This window comes from Anopheles merus, chromosome X, assembly GCF_017562075.2.
Source record: "Anopheles merus strain MAF chromosome X, AmerM5.1, whole genome shotgun sequence".
In the NCBI taxonomy this organism is placed as follows: domain Eukaryota; kingdom Metazoa; phylum Arthropoda; class Insecta; order Diptera; family Culicidae; genus Anopheles; species Anopheles merus.
In genome coordinates, this window is record NC_054081.1 from 6,681,410 (window position 1) to 6,704,207 (window position 22,798).

Consider the following 22,798-nt stretch of genomic DNA (forward strand, 5'->3'; position numbering starts at 1 on the left):
AAAGAAAACGAAACCCCCTCACCTCGACTGTGGTGTTTTTTAAAGGGTGGCCAATTCGTAAGCTGATAGACTTATCGGCAGAGTGAGAAATGGCAACTGAGAACGGTGTCAAATTAAACGTCAGGGACTGAAAATGAGTGGGCCATTTCAGTCAACTATTTCTCGCTCCCTTCTATACTGTTGGTCAGAATGTAAAGTTTAGTAAACAATCACATCGCCGTTCTAGTGATACGCGATGCATATCGTCAATTCAAAACCGATCAACAGTGAAGTGAGAGGTTGCATCCTTTCAAAACGATGAGAAATCCACTGGCTTCCAATTCTCACAACAGATGTCGCGTACAGTTTTTTTTAATTTTTAAAATCTTTTTTTTTGCATCTCCTCCAGTTTATACTCCTTTCAGACTGAGATGTTGAGTTGTTTAGACAGCGTTTAGAAAACGTTAAAGTCATTTGAAAAGCTTCAGTAAACATGCTCGTCACGGGTTCAAGTCTCGAGTGTACTCAGGATTCATCTAAGAGGATGCTCTTAGATCCTACGACTTAGCAGCTATAATGCGCAACTGGGATACGCTTACGAACTGTTTTCGGTATTTATAGGTCCAATGGAGCGCCCTCTATCCGGGTATCTTTTATCCGGCTGTCCGTTTATCCGTGCTGGTGAGAAATGACAGTGCAATACAATGATGACATTGCGTTACGAGGAGGATATTTGAAAAAGCGGTTGAAAGAGCACATTGTCCTAACAAAAGACACGATAATTCAAGCAAATTTCAAATTTTCTTATGAGAAAAGCATGACGTCAATTAAAACTGGGTTATTTTTATCAAAAAATAAGATACTTTTCCAAAAAATAATAAAGAATTGGTGATCAAATATATCATTTGATTATCCATGTTTTGTTTTTTATTTATGTTGCTAATAAGCCCTTCACTCCAGGAAATAAAGATGAAGTATTGACAGACAAAGAATAATATGAAAACATTGCAATGATTTTCATTAAAAAAACGGGTAATATTTATTACAAACTAAATGAAGCCTTGTGTATAGCTGTTAGCAAATAATTTGTAAACAAGAATAAAATAAAGAGGCGAATGTCAGTCAAATAACTATAAAACAAAACAAAACAATGCTCCCTATCAAAGGAGCGCCCTTTAGTGGAAATAAACCGTCGCCCCGGGCGAACTCGCTCCGCTGGTGTAAAGGTGCCCGACGTACACACCACCGCTCTCACCAACACACAGGCACGCGCGTGCGTGCGATGCCGAACACAGTGAACCACCGGACGGTTCCGGCAAGCGGCATCGAGCACTCGCAGCTCATTCCTGTGTCAGCCGCCATTAGGTGAAGAGTCGTTTCTCGCTAAGCAGTAAGTGTACACTGAAATCTCTCTCTTCTTACCCCCCTCAAGCGCCATTATCCGCGTTGTAAAGGGAGAATTTTGCGTTGCATTCTCTATCGCTGTAGCGATTGCTCTCAAGTGCGTGTGCGTTTTCTTGCAAAGTGTTAAAGTGAATTGAATTGCGAAAGAGAGTATAGACAAAAAACATTCGGATAGAAAACAACAACAAACAAGAAAAAAAAAACATTTCGATTTCATTCGCCGGGAAGCGGTGCCCTCTTACTCTCTATTCCGCCCCAGACCACTTGTCCACCACCGCCCTATGTGTGCGTGAGCACTTGAAAGCCGGCGTTTGTGGTAGCGAAAAACCGTGCGTTGGTGTGCGCGAGCCTGTGAAGCGAGTGTGTGTGCCTGTGCGAGAAGAAAGAAGAAAAAGCGAGTAGAACGTTACCGGTCCAAAGAACTAACTTTTCCTTTTGTTTTGCAAGTTGCGCTTTTTGCGTTTCTGTTGTTTCCCCCTGGACGACGTGTGTGCTCGCTTCTGTTTCGAGCAGTTTCGGGAAAGTTCCTGCACTCTGTTTTATCCCCTGGGGGGTAGGAGGGATTGGAGCGGAAAGAAAAAGAAGAACATCCCAGTAGACCAAAAAAAACACACATTCAACCGCTGTGTATGCGGGCGTAAGCGAGACAGCAAGCGAACTTCTCATTTCATCTCTCCCATTTCAACTGCAAACCGACCGGCACACTTGTAACGTACGTTTCTCCAAAAAAGAAGCTCAATTTTCGGTGTTTGTGTGCGTGTGTGGAGCCGGTGTTTGCCACCGTTCTTACCCCGGTGGGTGTGAGAGTGAGCGAGACGCACCAAAAAGGAAGGAACACATCCATCAACACAAAGGCGCGCGAGCGAGAGAAAAAAAGACAGTGAAGCGTGTGTGCGTGTATTTAATGGCTGACGGTGTGTAGTGTTTTTTTTTTTGTTGTTGTTGCTGGTACCGGCAAACTGATCGGTTTCGGACAATTCTGCTGCGAACAAAACACGACTGTGTGCTGTACATGTTGCGACGTGTTTCGCCGCGTACCGCTCGATCGCTGCCGTAAGCATCCCCGGCGAACGCGCGCACACACACAGCCACGACGACACAAGTAATCCGAACGTGTGGCCCGGCGGCGCACACGCGCAACACGCTCTCCGATCAGCGCAAGTGTGTGGCCCAACACATACGCTCCCCATATTCCACGATCAACAAGCGCGAACAGGCGACGCAGCTGCTGCTGCTGTGTTGTGCAGCGTGTGTGTGTGTGTGTGGACACTCTTCGTATCAACCGGCGTTTGCCAAACCACGCGCTCTCCTCTATCAGCCGGCGACATTTTGTGTTGTGAAGACACGGCCCAAAGCGGAACACGCGACAAACGCCAGTGTCTCTGTGTGTGTGTGTGTGAGTGCGTTTAGCAGAATAGGTGCTTGAGGCGGGTGTGTAGTGGTGAAGAAAAGGAAGAAAAACAACAGAGTAATCTAAAACACAGGTAAGTAGAGTAGAGAGGGTCCTCCCCATCCCTTGCCCTTGTCTAGCATATCTCCGGACGGTTTATCAATCTCCTCCTCACACCAATGGAAGGGGCAACGTGATCTAGATCGTTTTTTTTATTGGCTGAACGCCATCTTTTTTTTCTGATGTACCCCCTCCCCCATAAAACATGCGTTTTTTTTGGTTCAAATTTTATCTCCCTCTTCCTCTCTCGCTTGCAATAGGGGAAGGAGAGAGACGCGTGCGGTACAACAATGGAGCTCGACAGTGCGGCAGTGCTGGAGAACGGCGGCAAGAAGCTGCTGAACGGCGGCGGTGGCCCTGAGCTGCTCAGCAATGGCGCCGGCGGCTCGCCGGGCGGCGAGGGTAGCAGCGGCCCCGGCTCCCCGGCCAGTGATGGGGAAGCGGCGACCGGGCAGGAGGGGGCGGCCGCCGGCGAGCTGATGAAGAAGCCGGCCGGCCCGCTCACCAAGCGCGTCCGCAAGCTGTCCCGCTCGAACAGCAAGGACGGCGTGCTGGGGGTGGCCGGCACGCCCAACTTTGTCGCGCCGCACCGGAAGTGGAAGAACAGCCGCCGGTCGCGGAACGGGTACGGGCGCGGCCTGCCCAAGAAGGGGGGCGCGGGCGGCAAGGGCGTGTGGGGCAAGCCGGGTTCGGAGGAGGTGTACGACGAGCTGGACGAGGACCCGAACGATCCGAACTTCGACATCGACGCGTACAACAGCTCGCACAACGTGGAGCTGAAGGAGATCGTGCCGCAGCCGACCGAGGCCGAGGTGGCCAAAAAGCTCGAGACGATCATACTGGAGTACTTCGAGCACGGGGATACGCGCGAGGTGGCGGACGCGCTGGACGAGCTGCTGCCGCCCGGCCTGAAGCCGCTGGTGACGAAAACGTTCGTGTCGGTCGCGCTCGAGCACAAGCAGTCGCAGCGCGAGCTGACCTCGGTGCTGATGTCGGACCTGTACGGGCGCATCGTGACGCGCGAGGACATCTGCGCAGGTAAGGGATAGCGTTGAGAAGGCGGCACTTGCTTTGCTGTTGGTCTTTTGTAGCGTGTGTGTCTCATTTTCCAACCGTTCGCCGCAGGGTTCGATCTGCTGCTGGCCAACCTGGCCGACATCATGCTGGACACGCCGGACGCGCCGCATCTGCTCGGCAACTTCATTGCGCGGGCCGTCGCGGACGACTGCATTCCGCCCAAGTACGCGTACCAGTCGGAGCGGGAGGACCTGGACCGGCACGGGCAGGCGGCGCTCGTGCGCGCCACCACGCTGCTCTCGATGCACGACGGCTGGGGCCAGCTCGACAACGTCTGGGGGGTCGGTGGTGCCCTCCGGCCGGTGCAGACGATCACGCAGCAGATGTCCTACCTGCTGCAGGAGTACCTGCTCTCACGCGATCTCAGCGAAGCCCAGCGCTCCATCAAGGAGCTCGAGGTGCCGCACTTCCACCACGAACTGATTTACGAGGTAAAGCATCCTCTAGTACAAGGGCTGCTATTCGCTCCCCCTTTTGCTAATGCCTTTTGCATCTACCTCCATCCCTTCCCCCCTAGGCAATCATAATGACGCTGGAGGCGTTCAACGAGTCCACCGAGGTGGCCATTTGCGAGCTGTTCCGCACGCTCGACAGTACCTGCATCGTGACGCCGGAGCAGATGGAGCAAGGGTTCCGGCGCGTCTACGAGGACATGACCGACATCGTGCTGGACATCCCGCTCGCCTACTCGATCCTGGACCGCTTCATCCAGCGCTGCCAGCGCGCCGGCTCGTTCATGAGCGAGGCCCTCATCAAGGATATTCCCACCCGGTAAGTGGCACTTTCTTCCCTTCTCTCCTCCTTCTGTGATGTGCTGGGTAAAATCTGATTCAGATTCATAAAACGGAATGAATCTTTGGAATGGTTCAATGAATCTGAGTCTCGGTTGGTGAGATTCATGGATCTCGAAAGATTACTGATGACGATGATGATGACCCACATCTGTCCCCTACACAGGATTGAGATGCTCGAGGTATCGTGCGATAGTTTGATAAAGCTACGACTAGAGTTTGAAAGCTGAACAAAAGCATACAGGTGTGACGAGTTATAAGCACGATCAACACCAATCTACCAAGTTGTGCACCCCGAGTCCACTACACGCGCGCGTGTCTCCATTCAAAGTAGTCTCATTCTATTTATTAATATTTTCAAGAAATTTATAATAATTACTAATATATGTTACAAAAATGTATAATTTGATGAATTAAGATGAATGACTGTATGAATGAATGAATGAATGAATGAATGAATGAATCTATCTCAAGGGATTCACAAATCTTCGAACTTATATAGAGCTCAAGCTTTGTATTATTCTTCCTCTTGGCCAGTATCACGCATTCGGATAGTTTGTTCTGCTACGGGGAGATTGTCCATGCGAGGCTTGAACCCTCGACGGGCATGTTTCAGGTGGGATTGGGCAAATTCAATATTTTGAAAATCATAAATCTCTTCAAAGATACATCAATCCCTGGAGATCTATGTATTATAATGGATTTATGAATCTTATAAATTCAAGAATCTTTCAAGATTCATGAATCTTTCGAGATTGATTAATCCTTGGAGATTCTCGCAAATTTGAACCTTTGAAGAGTTTTGGATCTTTAGTCATTTATGAATCGTTGAAGAGTAGTGATTCTATAGAGATTCATGAATCTTGGAAGAGTTGTGAATCTCTGAAGAGTTGTTAACCTCTGAAGAGTTGTGAATCTTTACAGAGTTGTTAATCTCTGAAGAGTAGTCCATCTTTGAAGAATTGTGAATCTTTGAAGAGTTGTGAATCTTTGAAGAGTTGTTAATCTCTGAAGAGTTGTGAATCTTTGAAGAGTTGTTAATCTCTGAAGAGTTGTTAATCTCTGAAGGGTTATGAATCTTTGAAGAATTGTGAATCTTTAGAGATTCATGAATGTTTGAAGAATCGATATGAATCACTCATCATGTATCATTCATCATTGAAGATGCATATGAATGAATCTCAACGAAAAATTCATGAAATCCTAAACTACTAGGCACCCAACGTGTTGTGGATGGACGGAACTGTTGCGGTGGCCTACGTGACGTTGAGCAAGTTTGTTTTTTTTTCGAGCAGTCCCTATCCATCCATGTGTGTGTGTGTGTGCTCGTATTTCGGCAACGCATTTGCCCTTCCCTTTTCTAAACACACCATGCGGTGTGTTGTTGTTTTCCACATTTAGCCCACTCTGCGCAGAGTTTGTGTGTGTGAGAGAGAGAGGGGGGAATTTGAAACAGAGTGAGACACACACACCAATAGCTTCATCTTCCCGGAGTAATGTCGGGAATATTGAAACTGAAAGCGGCAGGCAGAGCGCCACAAGGCAGTAAAATGGTGTGTTTCGACCTTCGGGCCCGATAGAGCAAACCCCTCGCAAGGGATTCGTGTGTTTGTGCGCGTTGCGCATGTGTTGGTGCACACGCATTGGCCATGATGTAACAGGGCACACCGGGGTGGCGCAGGCAAGTGTGTTTGGCCCGGCACCAGCAGCTTCTTATCGTTGTTTTTGCGTGTTCCCTGTCTCTCTCATTCCCTTTCACACACACATACACAAACCCGGTTCGTTCGATTGCACAACAACGAAAGGGGATGGTGGGTTTCTTCTTGTCTCGTTTCCTTTGTTGCTTTTGCTCTCTGAACGGAACGGACGGAACGCGTCTTTTGCGTCGCAATTTTTTGGTCCGCGGTTCCATTCCGCGCGCACGAATACCATTACATGTGGAGTTGCGCACACACATACACAGGAGCGGCTGCGGTCATTTTGCCATCGCGTGATGCTGCCGGGGGAGAAGGGGAAGAGAAGCTGGAGAGACAGCAAAACACCGTCTATCGGCATGTCCATTCATCCCCCGAACTCTCCATCCCCTTGAAAGGGGTTTGTGTCACAATGTTTCCACACGTGTTGTGTGTGTCATCTTTGTTGTTGTTTTTTTTTATTCCTAATTTTTTGGAAGCGTCCGCTTTCGACACCACAAAAAAAATCAAAACAAGCAAAACGAAGAAGAGCGCATACCCGTTTGTTACCGGTTTGTTTTTTGGCCTTCATGTGGACCGAATGTCCCCGTTACACCAACACCTCCCCCTCCTCATCCCGCATCCACAATCTCTTGTGTTTTTGTTTTGATCCTATCGAAGCATCAAAACCCTCCTCTACACCACCCCACCTCCCCTCCTCACCGTCCGGAAGTGTATTTTATCTACACAAAAACAAACACTTGTAATGTACGCACGTGTGTGTGCGTGTGTGTGCGATTTGCTATTTCGCCGTGTTTGCCCAAATTCGGGAGTTGTTTTGCGACGCAATTTTGTGTGCGGCTTGTCATTTCGAATGCCGGCTCTCTAAGCTGGCCTTGAAATGTATGTGTGTTCGTGTGTGGTTTATGGCTAAAACGGGTGGAAGGAGGGGAAAAAACGGAAGCAAAACAAAATAATCGACTAAAGCCGAAAAAGCGAGGTTAAGAGAAAGCATAGAAAACAGAATATGTATAAAAATATCATCGATTGGGATTGAAATGTGGGGAAAGGAAGAGAAAACAGCAGAGCCAGTGGTTTGTTGTTTTGCGTGTGCGCGATGTGCGTCTCGGTGTGTGCGTGTGTTGCGCTTTTTCTTGAAGGTCACCAGCTTTTCCGGCCAATCCCGGGGGACACCCGGAAGTCAGGAATCGGGATGTGTTGCAGCGAGGGGGGAGTAGGGCGATCCATTTGGGGCAAAGACGCAATTTTCTACGTGACCTTCATCACGGGGGGAGAAAAACAATCAAAATACACCACCAAGACTTTCCCTTTCATTCCCATGCAAAAGGTTTTGGTGAAAAATATCGTTTTCTGATTCGATTTTTGGATTAAATAAGTTAAATTAGCAAAGTGTCCCATTTTCGTTTGCAAAACACACTACTCCAAGCATCGATTAACCTTTCAAAAAGCGATTGCAAAATAATCAGCAACGAGCAATGTTTTTATTTTTAATATTTTCTAATTGCAAAAAAAGAAATGTAACGCAATCAAATAGGAAAAATTGGTACGCTAACGCATTCACGCTTTTGGCAATGGATGGATGGGTTAGAGAGTGTTGACATATAGTAACAGCTGCAGTAAATGTAAAACTAACTCCGGTACAAAAGTAAGCGTTGAAATTGTATGTGTAGGAGATATTGGAGGAGTGGAAAGAAGAAAGAAGGTAGAATTGGAAAGACTCAAATTGCTTTCCTCTAAACAAATGCTAATGTTTAGAAAAAAAAACCGTCACGTGGGCGCGGGACCAGTCCATGCCTTAACTGACTGCGGAAAACCTCAACGATACCACCGAGAGCCCTACGCAATGTCCCAGCAGGACCACGATTCAAATGGGCTCATGGAACGTACGCACTCTTAGCAAATGGTTACAAAACAATCAAATTGCCGTTTTCTTTATCATACTTACACCGTTTTCGAGCCCCAAACAAACAATGCCAAGCTGCTTTTGAACATTGTGCAACTACAGAAGTAAACATCCGACGTCTAACTGAAATACTGATGCCCATCTGAACTTCGTTCAATCGTAACTTAACAAGTGGTACCCGCCGCTTGATTCGTTAGCTGTAGCTGAAGCTTAGATTTTTGGTTATTTCTTCTTTCACAAAAAAAGTTCGAATGTATTTTCCAATAATTGATCCCGATGCATTTTAAATTAATATTTTATCACTAAATTAATGTTAAATCAATTGAAATGAGGCTCCAAACAATTCCAATTGCAGCAAAATGATCACCGAAGAAACGAACCCGGGTAATATAAACGCACGGAAAGCAAAAGTTACGAAAAAATACGATTGAACGAAGCTCAGAAAAGCATCACAATTTCAGTTGGTTATTTCAACGCTTACTTATAATTCAACACTGTTTAAAAGCAGCTTAACATCGTTTATTTGGGCTTGAAAACGGTGTTTCGTGTATTGGAATAGATGCACACAAAATCATTTCCGTTTGGGTCCGTTTTTTGTCTAAAATTTTGCTTTTTTTCAGCTTAATAAGAAATGATGGTATTTAAATCTGTCGATGTGGAAATCTAGGCTTGTTATCATCCTATCGACCTTTTAGATGCATTAAAACACATCTGCAGCATCACTAATTGGTACATTTAACCTACACCTATGCGTCGATTTGACTGTCGCTTTAGTTTGATTTTTGTTTTTGCCATCAATATTTTTGTAATTTCCCATCAATTTATTGTCTCTCGTTTAAGGGCGGAATATGGCCAAACAAGGTGATTTGTATCTATCGCTGTTGCTGCCACCGGTTCTGCGCTATCGCGCTCGTGAGGGGACCCTTGTTAAGGTGTGTCCCGTTGCGCGGGCTTAAAAAAGAGGTGTAGTGTGCGGTGGTGGTCAACCCCACCGTGGGTAGAGGAAGGCTTGATTAATTAAAACTTGTCTCTGACAGCACTACTTTGTTGTTGATTGTGATCCCGGTTTTCTTTTTTTTTCTTTAAAAAAAGAACAACTCTCAGCTTCACCGTTTTCCTCCCGGCAGCTGTTCTCGGAGGGAGGAGGCGTAACAGTTGTAACTCACACGCACACAATGGTGTTCCTTCTAAGATCGATACCAGTTCATCGAGCACAAGAGGAAAATAATCTTCAACGCATAAAAAAAATAGCGTTAATTGAGCCTCTATTGATGAACACACGTTGTTACGAATTTAGGACAGGGCGCGCCCGGATTCAATATTACATTTTTCTAACGGGGGAATAAACACTCCTGAAGTCACAGTCTGCCGGTGCGGAATGTCATCTAAATTAGTAATACGCTTCAGGTATAACTGTGAGAAAAAGAGGGCGTTCGAGACGTTGCAAAATCAAAACAAAGTATGCTTCCCCCCACTACTCCTCCCTTTCTAAGCGATAGACTCTCCTCCGCGTGTCAACAACAACATGTCTCACAAGCACACACACACACATACATCCAACCGGGCGACCTACTTTGTTGTTTTATACGATTGTAGAAACAATGTTATTCAATTGCCTTCGAGTGTATCAAGCGCTGATTAGTCTAAACTAACATGTATTTTTATCAACTAATTTGCTTTTACGTTTTAGGGAGAACCATCTTCTTTTTTTTAGCCGGCTCACTATGTTGGACATCCAAATGCGCACACACATACACCCATACACTATTTCCGTTCGCTCGGCGCTGATGTTGCTTCATCGGTTTATATTATGCTTTTTATGCAATCCAAGCTCTATCTCCCTCTCTCTTTCTCTCTAGCAGCAACACGCACCTGCGCAATGTATTGAGAAGTTCGCTTCCTCTCCTCGCCGAGACAAATTCGTGTGGTGTAGCGGTAGGCCGTTGCTGTTCGTTTGTGTTTGTTTTGATTTTGCCTGCTTGAGAAATGCCTTTCCAAGCCGAAAAACAGGCCCAAACATAGCAAATAATGCGTACGTGCGTAGAAGCATGCGACGAACGGCACTAAACACACAGACACACCCCGAAATATCCCCGAGAGAGAGAGTGAACATGAAGAAACTTTCAACGCCAAATAATATACACAAAACATTCATCTCATTTTCTGCTACTCAGACTGTCGAGGAATGTTATCGTTCGTCTAATTAGAGGTTTAGCACACCATATAGAGCTTTTTATCTTAAAAGTGGAGCCATGGTTTAAGGCTGAAATGGAAAGCCTTTTTTAGAATACTGTACTGAGGTCTCAGGCGTGGTAAAGAAACTCGATCGTGGGAAGGTGATCGAAAAACATCGTTTGTCAACTCTCTCGACACACACAAACATCATGTTTTTCCACCCCGTTCCAAAATAAAAACGCTCGCGGGAGGGGGGGGGGGAGTGTGCAAGGCGTTGTTTTCGATTGCGCGTGCCTAATGCCAGTCCTCTCCCTCCTTCCCATCCCCCCAAAACAACCCTCTGGTTTGTTGTTGTCGAGTTAGTTGCGTACATGTTCAAGGTCAGCCCGCCCTTGGAAATATTAGCTGTTCTTTTACACCGAAAAAAAACCTCCCCCCGTGTTCTGGTGTGCTCTGGTGGTGGTGATGCCCGTTGTTCGACCGTCTATAATGCCATACTGCGTGCGCTGATATGTGTGCTAATGCGCCGTGCATTAATGCTCAGCAAATATGTTCAAAACAAAGTAGCACAACAACAACCACACCCGGCGCGGTATGCGAAAGGAAGGAGCGAGCCGGCATCTCTTTGGTTTGCCGGCGTGTGTGCGGTGAGTTTTGCAAACCGGCACCCCGGCGCCCGACACACCCGGGGCGCTTTTCTGTTCTGTATTCTTGTTTGCGTCGCACAGCGCGAACGATAAAATAGAGCCGGGCAAGCAGAATTAAAAATAAAGAACAAACTCCTTTACCTCTCTCTTTTCGCTTCTTTTTTTTCTATCTATAGGCCCTTTTGCGCCCTGTGTGTGTGTTGCATTGGACCGTTTGTCCCAGACCGCAGAGTTTGCACGTTAGTGTCACATCATGATTCGCCCCACAAGGCGCATTGAACACTGCGAAAACCTGTTTCAAACACGCCTGGTGTGCTGTGGTGGTTGCTTGCAATGCACAACTGTGTCTGCAGTTCTCTTTGCAGCAAAAATTTATGTTTATGTTACGCTGGGGGGGGGGGGGGTACCCATTACACTCAAATGTGTGTATGTGTGTGTGTGTGAGTTGAAGGTTGTGCACGGCGGGAGCGTTAACCCGATGGCTTGGCATACATCTAGGATGATGCATTTGCTCTTTTGCGTGGCGGGCGCGCCATCGAGCTGTGTTTAGAAGGCAAAATGCAGTGGCGCTGCATGTGTGGATGCTGCCCCGCGTTGGTTGGGCATTGGGGGTTGGACCAAAACAGGCACACAGTTGGCGAGTCGTGTGGATTTTTACGACGCAATTACACAACGGCTGCCGGTGGGGGCACCATCGATAATGGCAATGCAGCTACTTGAATGATGGTTTGAACAGCAAAACAACACAAAACCCAAGAACATAGCGAAACATAAACACAGAACACTTTCGCTTCGTTCCGTTCGCTTCGCCCTCCCCTCCCGAATAGTTGTGTTTTTGAGCATTGGAACGAATCCAAGCCATGCAAACGCGCTCTCGGAGCGCTTTGCGCTTAGTGTTTTTAGTGTTACAAGGTAAAAAGGGCAAGCCAATAAAAACAGCAGTTCGTCGTTCCGCTTATTTTAATGAAGCTGGTCATACTCCCCTCCTAGTGATGGGAAAAAATGAAGTTTTTGTTCGGAATGAATTCCGGCTAGCCTCTGAAGATTTCTGGAATCCATTTCGGATAGTAGGCCCGGAATCAGTTTTCAGAATCGATTCCGGTATCGGCTCCGATATTGGTTCTGGAATAGGCTCTGGAATCGGAATCGGTTCCGGAATCGAAATCGGTTCCGGAATCGAAATTGGCTCCGGAATCGGAATTGGCTCCGGAATCGGAATCGGAATCGGATCCGGAATCGGATCCGGAATCGGAATCGGAACCGGCTCCGGAATCCGAATCGGCTCCGGTCTCGGAATCGGTTCCGAAGTCAGAATCGGCTTCGACATCGGAATCAGTTGCGGCATCTTCATTAAGATTAGGCGTTTGGGGCCAATGATGCTGCATATTGATATCCGTAAAGAAATCAAAGTCACTTTTAAACGTTCCATTCTCATGGAGATATCCGGACTGATTTTGCTTCTCAAACTTCTTATTTCAATTGAAGAACTAGTTCTCTTTTCGGAGCTAATTCCATTTCTGGAGTCAATTCCTGATTCCATTCCCAGGGTTTCTCAGATTCCGGAGCCGCTTTCGATCATGGAATCGATTCCGGAATCGGAATCGGCTCCGTAATTGGCTTTGGAATTGGTTTCGGAATTGGAATTGCAGAATTGTCTTCGAAATCGGAGTCAGTTGCTGCATCTTCATAAGACTAGGCGTTTGGGTCCAATGATGCTGCATATTGATACCCGCAAAGAATCAACATTTACTTGTAAACGATCCATTCTGATGGAGATTTCCGGACTGATTATGTTTCTGGAACTTCTTATTTCAATTGAAGAACTGATTCTTTATCTTGAGCTAATTCCAATTCTGGAGTCAATTCTGATTCCGTTTTTCGGAGCAAATTGTGATGGCCAGGTCGATTCTGATTCGCGAAATCGGCTCCGGAATCGTCTCCGAAATCGGTTCCGGAATCGACTCCGGAATAGGAATCGATTCCAGCGTCGGAATTTGCTCCGGAATTGATTCCGAACACGGAATCCCACCACTATCTCCTCCTCCCCTTGCGTCCATTAGCGTGACGACACTTCTCCTAGTGTAGTGGAAGAATATTATTATTACCTGCCCATTACTACTACTACAAACTCCCACTACTCTTATCACTAATCCTTCTGTTTCCTTCTTCTTCTTCTTCTTCTTCTTTTTTGCAGTGGCCGCAAGCGTTTCGTCTCGGAGGGTGACGGTGGCCTGATCAAGCAGGTCAATTTCCAGCGCGATTTGTAAAATGTGGGTGTGTGTGTTTCCCTCCAATCTCTCGCTGCGCATCACCCAAACTTCTTGGCGGCGGCGGCGCCCCCCACCCCCACATATTGCAACCACCATTCATTGAGGAAAAAAAATTTGGATGTCAAGGAACCAGGAGTTGAAAGGAAAAGGATACGGAGAGAGAGAGAGCGAGAGAGAATATAAGAATGGCCCCGCGAATGAAAGCAAACGGCGGGTGCGTGAGAGTTAGGATGCGTGTTTTTGGGCTAAATTTGTTGCGGAAAAGCAGTAGGATCACGGAAATCAGGAGAAAGTTACAACCGCTACACACACAGATATATGGGGAAGCGCAGAGGATGAGCGCGACTAAAAGAGAGGAAGAAATTCATTCATACTCTTTATAAAACAACAAAAATCTATTACCTGTGTATCACACGCTATAAGCAGCATGAAGAAGAGAACAAAATTAACTTCTTTTCCTAACACCCCCATCATGATGTCCCCTACAATTCCTCCATTTATCTACCTACTTACATATATACTAATATGCGTGTGTGTACAGCAGGGACATATGTATTATTATTGCTGCACCGCCCCGGACAAAACACACAACACTGTCTGCGGGAGCAGCAGGGGCAGCAGCACCACCAGAATCAGGGCGAATCAATTAAAGCCTTATTAAACAAAAACACTAAACTTAACCGTGAGTCGAAATTTGCGTCGAATCTGTGTGTGCGCCGAGAGATTATCCTTTTCGCTTCGTTTTTGGTTGGTTTTTTTTTCATCCTTTTTCTATTGCACTAATTAATTGTGAAAAGAATATTTTTGGTTTTATTTTTTCTTACTGTACGAATATACACATCGTGAAAAGGAATCGTGGGCGCGCAATTCGATTTTGTTTGCTGAGAAAAAGAGGCGCTAAGGTTACGATTAACACAAAGCTTGAAGGGACGCAAATATTTGACGGCAAACACACTCGCGCGGCAAAATGCATAAATGCATATAATACATAAATTACGCGAGGCGAAATGAACTGAACTCCCATCAATGATGAATCCATCTTCACCCCCTTACCCTTCGTCCCATTCCGACATCCCAACGTAAATGTCTTGTTTCCACACTGAAAACTGTTTTTTTAGATACAGGAATGATCGATAGAGAGAGAGAGAGAGATAGAGCGATAGTGAGAGAAGGGAAGAAATGAAAAGAGGAAACGCGTATGTATCGACCACTAACGAAAATCATTGGCATTTCTCCTTGTTAGATTAAGTTTGTTTTAAAGCGCCTTTACAAAGAGAGAAAAAAAAGATAAATGGAGAGACAGACAATGAGAGAAGGAGAATTCATTTAGCCAGGGTAACGAGGGCAAAACCGTGCACTGTTCATTTAGTTTTTTTTTCATCTTTTAATTCAAGAAACTTAGTCATGCGTTCCTTTTGTGAAGAAAAGCAAGCTTAAACGGCGTTCGTTGATCATTGATCGTGATGGATATATGGATGGATGCTCAGGAGACGAGAAGAAGTGAAAACACAAGCAAGAAGAAGGCATTGTGTGTAGAATTCAAAACAATCCTTTCTCTCTCTCTCTCTCCCCACCTCACACTTTCTGCTGCAACATTACATGCAATCGTCAGGGGCAGCAGGAGAAAGAGGAGAGATTAGGGCTTGCGATTAGCCTTATGCTTTTGTCTACTTTTCCTTCCCGTTTTTTTATTTTTTTATTTTTTAAAAAAAGAAAAGCGCGCGCCATATTTTTGTTTAAAAGCGTAATTCTTATCCAGTGAAATTTTATACTTTTCTCCTCCTTTTTTGTGCACATTTAATACTTGAAAATCATGATTTCATATCCAGTGTTTGCCTTTCTTGATTCTCCCGCTTTGGTACATTGATTGAGAGGCGTTCTAGGGGGGGGGGAAAAAAACAAGAAACATATGTAGACCACCACCAATCGTGTTGTAGTGGATTTGGATAGCGCGTAGATGAAATGCGAGTTATTACTAATATTGGCTTTGTTGTGAAGAAATCGGCTAAAAATAAATGGCAATAATACTTCAACACTACGAAAAAGGCGCGTTGGAAGGATTCGGAAGTTGGTTAACCCGTGTGCTGACTTCACTACTACTTAACTATGTCGTGTGTCAATCCTAGCTGGTAGGATAAAAGGAACCGAACGAACACCCTCAACACTCTCTTAGACATTGTGGAACATTTCCTAACGCTTAACGCAACTATCAATAAAAGCTTACGTTGTAGTCAAACAAAATTCTGACACACCACGAAGAAAACAACCCACAAGAGATGAAGGGATTATAGGTAGTAGTGTGGTTGGTTGGAAGGTGGTGTAAAAGTTGATGGACTTGAAGAAGCGAGCGAGCAGATTGATCACCCTTTCATTGGTTACGTTTTGGAGGCCAAATGGTGCAGCCATGCTGTGTGTTTCGGTCGTTAAAAATACCAAATTCAAATCGGTTTTTATTGTATGCCATTTATGGAACCGGTCCCGACTCTCTTCCCTTTCGCCAAGCGTCCCTACACTCACATTTCATCGTTCGTTTGGATAGCGGCGGCCGCATGATGGCGCAAAGCATAATCTCTTGCATGGGATAAACAAAACGAGAATAAGAGAGAGAGAGAGAGAGAGAGAGAGAGAGAGAGAAAGAGAGGAGGAAAAAAGAGCATCGCATATTACTACTAAAACATTATACAAAAACAGACAAAACAAACGTATGTACCACACAGCAGCAAACTATTAAACATGATATGGAAGTTAGAACGAGAGAACGCCGTTTCTCCCTTTTTTGGTAGATGATAAGTGAACAAACAAGAAATAAAGAACAAACAAGCGAAAAAAAAATACAAAAAATAATGAAAAATCGTAAAAAAACGAGTTCGAGGAATTGGTGTGCGAGAGACGAGACAGTGGTCCAACAAAGGCCACGGAGGGAAAGAAATCTTTCTTGGTTGGAACTAGATAGCTCCGTTATTGCGACAGATACTGTTACTGGGCATGGATTAGTCAGGAATTAGACAGACAGGAAATCCTTAGACAGGAATTGAGTCCAGATCTGCTCCAGGACGGGTGTGGCTTACGGGATCGGAATTAGTTTTGCTACCGATATGCAACCAAATAAGCTCTAGATCCAGTGTGTGTTTGGGACCAGTCCCAGGGGGGTGTGAAAATATCCGATGCCGACTCCGATCTGATTCCGATTCCGACTCCGGCAACATGGGAACCACTAGTCCCGCAAGGAGTCGGAGCCGTCCGGTGTCTTAGTTGTTCCGAGTCGTCCAGAGTCGGTCAGAGTCCTACGGGGTCGAGCTGAGTCGGAATCATTCGGAGTCGTCCAGCGTCGATACTAGTCGAGAGTATACAGGCTTTGTTTGTTTCGAAGGACGACGATGACTACGGAACGACTCCGGACGACTCGGGATGACTCCAGACGACTCGGCGTGATTCCGGACGACTTCGGACGACGCCGAATGACTCCGACTCCAGACAATTCCAGACGATTCCGAACGTTTCCAGATAACGCTGGGCAGATTTCCCTTCCGGAGTCCGTTCCGAAATTTTTGGAGTTTAATCGAAGTCGACTCTGGATTTGTGTCAACTTTACCCATCACTAATCCGGAGTCATCGGGAATCACAGACGTTCGGAGTTTAAGTCGTCTGGATTTAGACGGAGTCGGAATAGACCGAAATCGTCGGGGATCAATTCGGCTGATCGATATAGGGCCAGAGCTCACATTCAGGTCCGGATTAAGGCTAGGATCAGTTCCAGGGCTAATGTTGGTTCAATTCTAAGTCCTGTTTGGTTTTGGCTTCAGTTTCTGCACATAGGCATGGATTCTGTGACAGATCCGGGATCGACATGGACTCTGAATCAGTTTCTCTTAATGTGTCCCTATGACCTTAGATCAATTGGGCCACCAATTGAATATTCCTAAATTGATATTGGGCAGCCCTGTACTCGGGCCAACTTAGCTAGCAGATTTAAAATCGATCGACTAGGGACTAACAATTGATGTTGATCGTAGACAGCATCGGTCACATTTTGTTGTTTAGGGAACACAACTTCATGGTTGAGGTACTCTTAAGCTATGCTTAGGCAAAAACAAGCTGATATCTTTTAAAATCTCAAAAATCCTTGAACTTGTAGCCTCTTTTCTCGGATAGTCGCATTTCCATAACAAAATGATCAATTATCAAGCGGATGTTTACCGCTGATGAGCTAAAATTAAAAGTTATATTTATTAGTCATGAGCGTTGTCAAAAGGCTGCATTTGTACTTCGTGTGCTCATTAAATGACCTATGGTTAGAGCACTATTTCAAAATTTTAACAGAATGGCTTTGCTTGGTTGAGTGTTTTTTAGATACTGGTGTGATTGTTTGTACTGCCACAGCCCCAAAGTATTTTTTCACCCTTCTGTGAAGACGATGTACGAGGTTTAAAGATCATATTTGGAGTAATGTATAAGAATTATTAAATGGCCGAGTTATGGCGACCGCCACTGCACATATGAGAAAATGTCATGCAAACTGCTTGGCTCATTATACTCTACCAGCATTAAACGGTTTTGAAGGTATTTAAAGCCATAGTCGCCTTAGAATAAATCTTAGAAATCTTAGAAATATTACCCTTAGAAATCTTTCAACCGAAACTTCAACCGAAAAACGTCAATCTTTAATAGAGAGAAATAACCCACGCCAGAGAATATAACACCTAGATCGTGCTATCGAATCTCACACTCCTTTCTGGGAATCACTACAACAGTGCAGGGTTGAAAACAGCTTCGGTAAGGTTGTAGCAAGTTGGCAAATTCAAATTTAAAATTCAAAGCGAAATATTTCATTGAAATATATCAAAGACATTTAATTGCTGCTAAATGCACTGCTAATCGCCTTCAATTCGCCGGCGAATAACAGGCGATTAGGAAGTCATTTAAAGGAAGTTTGTAGGTGGGGTGCTTTAACCCAAAATGACTTAAAACCGAAGCCGATTCTCGGAGTTGACTCCAGAGCCGATTCCAGAGTCGATTCCGGGGTCGAGGAAACGATTCCGGAATTAAAATCGGCTCCGGAATCAGAATCAACTTAGGAATCGGAATCGACCTGGGGATCGCAATTTGCTCCGGAAACGGAATCCGGATTGTCTCCAGAAATGAAATAAGCTCCGGAATGGGAATTAGTTCTTGCATTGAAGTAAGAAGTTTCAGGCCTATCTTCTTACGGAGATAGCGCCTATCCTTACGGAGATGCCGAACTTCGGAGAAGCTGGTATCAATTTCGACGAAAACTTCATTTTCCCATCACTAGCCCCTTTTACCCGGTTTGGACGAGATCGTTGTGGATGATCCCGCTGATCAAGCTGTCAAACTTGTTTATGTTCTACCATCGGGTGTGTTTGTGAAGACAAAGGCAGTTGCGATCGAATCGCCGACGGAAGCAGACCACACCCCAATCTCAGCGCTTACCTTGGAGTGATTTTTTTCCTGCATCTTTCAAAAATTTTACTACACCCTCCAACTGTAACCCGGTCTTTACCATGGCAGCGCCGGGTCCATATGCTACGATTGAATTGGACTCTGAAGACGATGCCAATGACACCGGCCCGGCAACGCGTGCCGAAGTGATATTGAACACTGATGGGGCCGGCGAGCACGAACAGCAGAGCGACGACGACGACCTCATTTGCATGTGGGAAGAGCCGCAAACGTTCGGCATCTTCGACGAACCGGTCGGCAAAAACGTCCCATTCGACGAGGCTGATGAACGGACTGCGAGCGAGTATGCGGCCCTGGTGTGCGACGATGCGCTGTTCGGCATACTCGTCAAAGGAACCAACCGGCACCGAAAGCTGTGGGCAGGTTGTATGCGGGCTAGAGGGCTATCAGTTGAACCGTACCGGAAAGTCACCGTGGCCGAGATGAAGCGGTATGTCGGCCTGCTGCTGGTGATGGGGCAGGTCAGAAAAGAATGCCGGCGCTACTACTGGTCGACGGACCCGCTGCTCGAGACGCCCCTGTTTGCGAAAACCATGAGCTATCAGAGATTTAAGAAAATAAGTCGCTACTTTCACGGGATGAAGCTGGCCAACCGAACGTACGACGCGAAACCGGTGCTGAACCATCTGGTACCGAAGTTCCAGGCGCTGTACGCACCGAAGCAGCGGCTGATGGTGTCGGAACTAGCGATACCGAAGGACGCGGTAAAGGGCCAGCAAACCGAGCCGCCCAACCCCGCCCAGGGACAACCGCCGGAAAGCGCAAAGCAGCTAAGACTGCTGTGCGACAGTGACACCGGCTATGTGCTGAACGTGGAGCTTGCCAACCAGGAGCTGGACCAGGTCGCCCTCACGGACGTGTCCATCGTGCACCCGTACTTCGGCCGCTGGCACCATGTGTACTGGGGCAACGGCGGGATCACCGTTGCTGCGGCGGAAACGCTGTACGCAAACCAAACGCTCGCCTGCGGAACGCTCCGCAACGCTCCGGAAGGCACGGTGGCCCCCGAGCGGAATGGTCCGGTCCTGGTGATGGACGGGCAGGGCAAACCCATCCTCTCGACGATGCACGATGCGGCTGCGATGCAGCCTGCTGCCGGCCAACCGCAAGGCCCGCCGCCGGTCTGCGTGGCAGACCTAAACCGACACTTGGCAGAACTGGAACGGTTCGAAGGTTTCCTCGTCGAAGAATACCTGTCGAATGCAAGCGTCCGGTGGCACAAGCGCACTGTAATGTTGCTGATCAATGTGGCGCTGCTGAACGCGTACATCCTGTTCTCCCAGGCCGACAAGGTTAGCCGGTTTAGGTTCAACGCATTCCGGCTAGAGGTCGCCAGGGAATGGGTGGGGGCGGATGTGCCACTGGAAGAGCCGAGCGATCACATGCCGATGCGCCCCGTTGTCACCGAAGGAAGGAAGCGGAAATTTCTCCCAATGATCAAAGGAAGGAAACATCATGCCCGAAACTAAGGGGCAGCGCAAGCCGATGGTGGAAGTAAGGTGGAAAACGTAGAAAGTAAGCATGTGGCGGTGATATTCTAATTAGTTCTGTTTTTTGTTTCATGCACAATCATAATCCGCAGCCACGCAACGAACTCCGCAGAGCGCTTGGGTTGGAGCATCTTCAACACTTGTGAATGTGCAGTGCGCGAACTCCCAATATCAACTCCTAATTTTGTTTGATAATATTTTAATATTTTGATATATGTTATGCTCTTTTAGCAACTTTATGTGCAAATCATACCTGCTTGTCAGTTAAATATCTCTTACAGTATGTTTATTCCTGTCACCAGTATGGCTGTGTCCTTCCTGTGATCCTATGTGATGCTTCAGAACTTCAGAACTCGCTCGCGTAATCCGCTGACATTCAATTATGATTTCGATTCATGTGTAATCAATCGTCACGTTCTGCTAGAACGAGATCTGCTCAGTAGGAGTACGTAATTGGTCGTACTATGCAGACTATTGGTCACTCATACGCAGAATGTGTAGATATCTATGGGACGTTTCTTTTAGTCTGGTCCGTCCTGTCCTTGAATATGCATGTTGTTGGAGTTAGGAATTATTATTTTCGAAGATCAATTTGAATTTCGCATAAACTAAACGGTAGGGAAACTAAGATTAGGGTATAAACAAGCTCGACGTAAATAACTGCTCTAACCAACACTCATTGCTGGTTTACTGTTGGACAACATCGATGCACCATCATTACTGTCGCAATGGTCCTTTGATAACCTGTTTTACGTCCATTTAATGTATGTGGGGACTCGATTAACCAAACTTAACGCTGCTTCTTCTCTGTTATCATTTACGAAGCCTGTCCATACCTTCACCTACTCCTTTGATTCCTTTCCAATGAGCTATAAATGTACAATTACCGCACCTATGAGTTTTTGTGAAATGTATTTAGTTTTGCTAGGTTAGCTTAATGTTTAGGATGAATCATCATTGTTTAGCCAGTGTATGCAAACAAGTGAAATAAAATGAAATAAATATGTAAAATTAAGAATAACTGGTAACTTGGAAGTTTCTAGAATAGTTTTTTTTTATGGTAATTGTGTATCGAAAAACTATCATCACACATCGATAGGAGCAAGTTCTGGTTATGCAGCTGCAAAAAATCATGCCGATATCTTATATAAAAATTCGAGTTCTTGAGGTCCGCGTGTTCGCCGGTCAACCTCGTTGCGACCGCGCAAACGATGTATTGCACGCACACATCAAGGTATTTCGCTTCATACAGTGGTGGCCGCCACGTCGCGGATATGAGTATGTTACGGCAACATTTATTCTTAAGGAACCTATAAAAAAGGCTTGAGAAGCCTCTGAAAAGGTTCTTGCCACGAATGAAACAAACAGTCACTAGACTCGATAATTATTAAGGCAGATATAGGTGCCATTTTTGGGGTCGGCATAAAAAGGGAACGCTTTCATGGAGCAGCGGTGCTTGAAGCAGTCCCAAGATCGTTTCTGAATCTGTTCCAGGACCAGTACGAGTTTGAAATCAGTTCCAGCACCGGAGTGGGATCATGATCAGTTCCATGATCTCTGACTGATGTTCAGATCAGTGTAATCTAAGATCTTTTTGGGGTTTGGGATCAGTTTCAGCACCGGCACCGGTTATGTAAAATTAATAGGAACGGCATGATTTTTTTATTATGGGTTCTGAACCAGTTTTATCTGTCTCTTAGGTTTCAGAGACATCCTGCAAATTGTCTTTAATTCCAAATTCAGTATCGATAATTTTCGACCCTTGACTAGTTATGGGTAAAGTTGCCAAACATCCGGAGTCGACTCTGATTCGACTCCGAAAGGTAGGTCCACCCAGCACTATCTAGAGTCGTCTGGAGCCGTCCGAAATCACCCGAAGTCGTCTGAAATTATACGGAGTTGTTCGGAGTCATTTGGAGTTGTTCGGAGTCGTCCAGAGCCGGAGTGATTCAGAGTCAGAGTCGTTCTGAGTCATCCTGAGCTTTCCAGAGTCATTCAGAGTTGTTCAGAGTCATCCGGAGTCATCCGGAGTCGGATGACTTCGGCCCTATCCCATTCCAGACGACTTCGGCTAGCTCCAGATGACTCCGGATAACTCCGGACGACTCCGAATGACTTCGGATTACTCCAGACGACTTTGAACAACTTCGGATGACTCCAACTTCGGATAACTCCAGAGGACTCCGGACGACTCCAGAAGACTCCAATTCTGGATAACTCTAACTCCGGGTGATCCCGACTCCAGGAGGAACTAGTCATTCCGATTTAGCCGGAGTCAAATCGCAGTAGTGGGTGCACTCCGGAGAGTACACCACAACTCTCGACCCGGTAGTATAAAAAAAATCCTATTGTAAAAGATTCAGAAAAACCTATTTGCTGCTATAGTTACCGCCATGACTACAAACTACGGTCACTTAATTTAGCAGGCTCTATGGCA

The 22,798-nt window shown here is 46.1% G+C and overlaps 2 protein-coding genes across 3 annotated transcripts; both read left to right on the top strand.

Annotated features, from left to right (window-relative positions):
- Window positions 1–1,305: 1,305 nt before the first annotated feature.
- LOC121597915 (programmed cell death protein 4) lies at window positions 1,306–14,667 on the top strand. The gene is made up of 5 exons (XM_041924235.1): window positions 1,306–2,867; window positions 3,094–3,871; window positions 3,959–4,341; window positions 4,428–4,681; window positions 13,315–14,667. Exons 2-5 carry the CDS (start codon window positions 3,124–3,126, stop codon window positions 13,385–13,387), a joined length of 1,458 nt encoding a protein of 485 aa, XP_041780169.1. The 5' UTR covers window positions 1,306–2,867; window positions 3,094–3,123; the 3' UTR covers window positions 13,388–14,667.
- Window positions 14,668–16,163: 1,496 nt separating this feature from the next.
- LOC121597921 (piggyBac transposable element-derived protein 4-like) lies at window positions 16,164–21,358 on the top strand. Of its 2 annotated transcripts, none has more exons than XM_041924259.1 (2): window positions 16,164–20,370; window positions 20,454–21,358. In XM_041924259.1, exon 1 carries the CDS (start codon window positions 18,913–18,915, stop codon window positions 20,338–20,340), a length of 1,428 nt encoding a protein of 475 aa, XP_041780193.1. In that variant the 5' UTR covers window positions 16,164–18,912; the 3' UTR covers window positions 20,341–20,370; window positions 20,454–21,358. The 2 variants fall into 2 exon arrangements, with proteins under 2 accessions (XP_041780193.1, XP_041780184.1); XM_041924250.1 differs by having other exon boundaries at window positions 16,164–20,365.
- The last annotated feature ends 1,440 nt before the right edge of the window (window positions 21,359–22,798 follow it).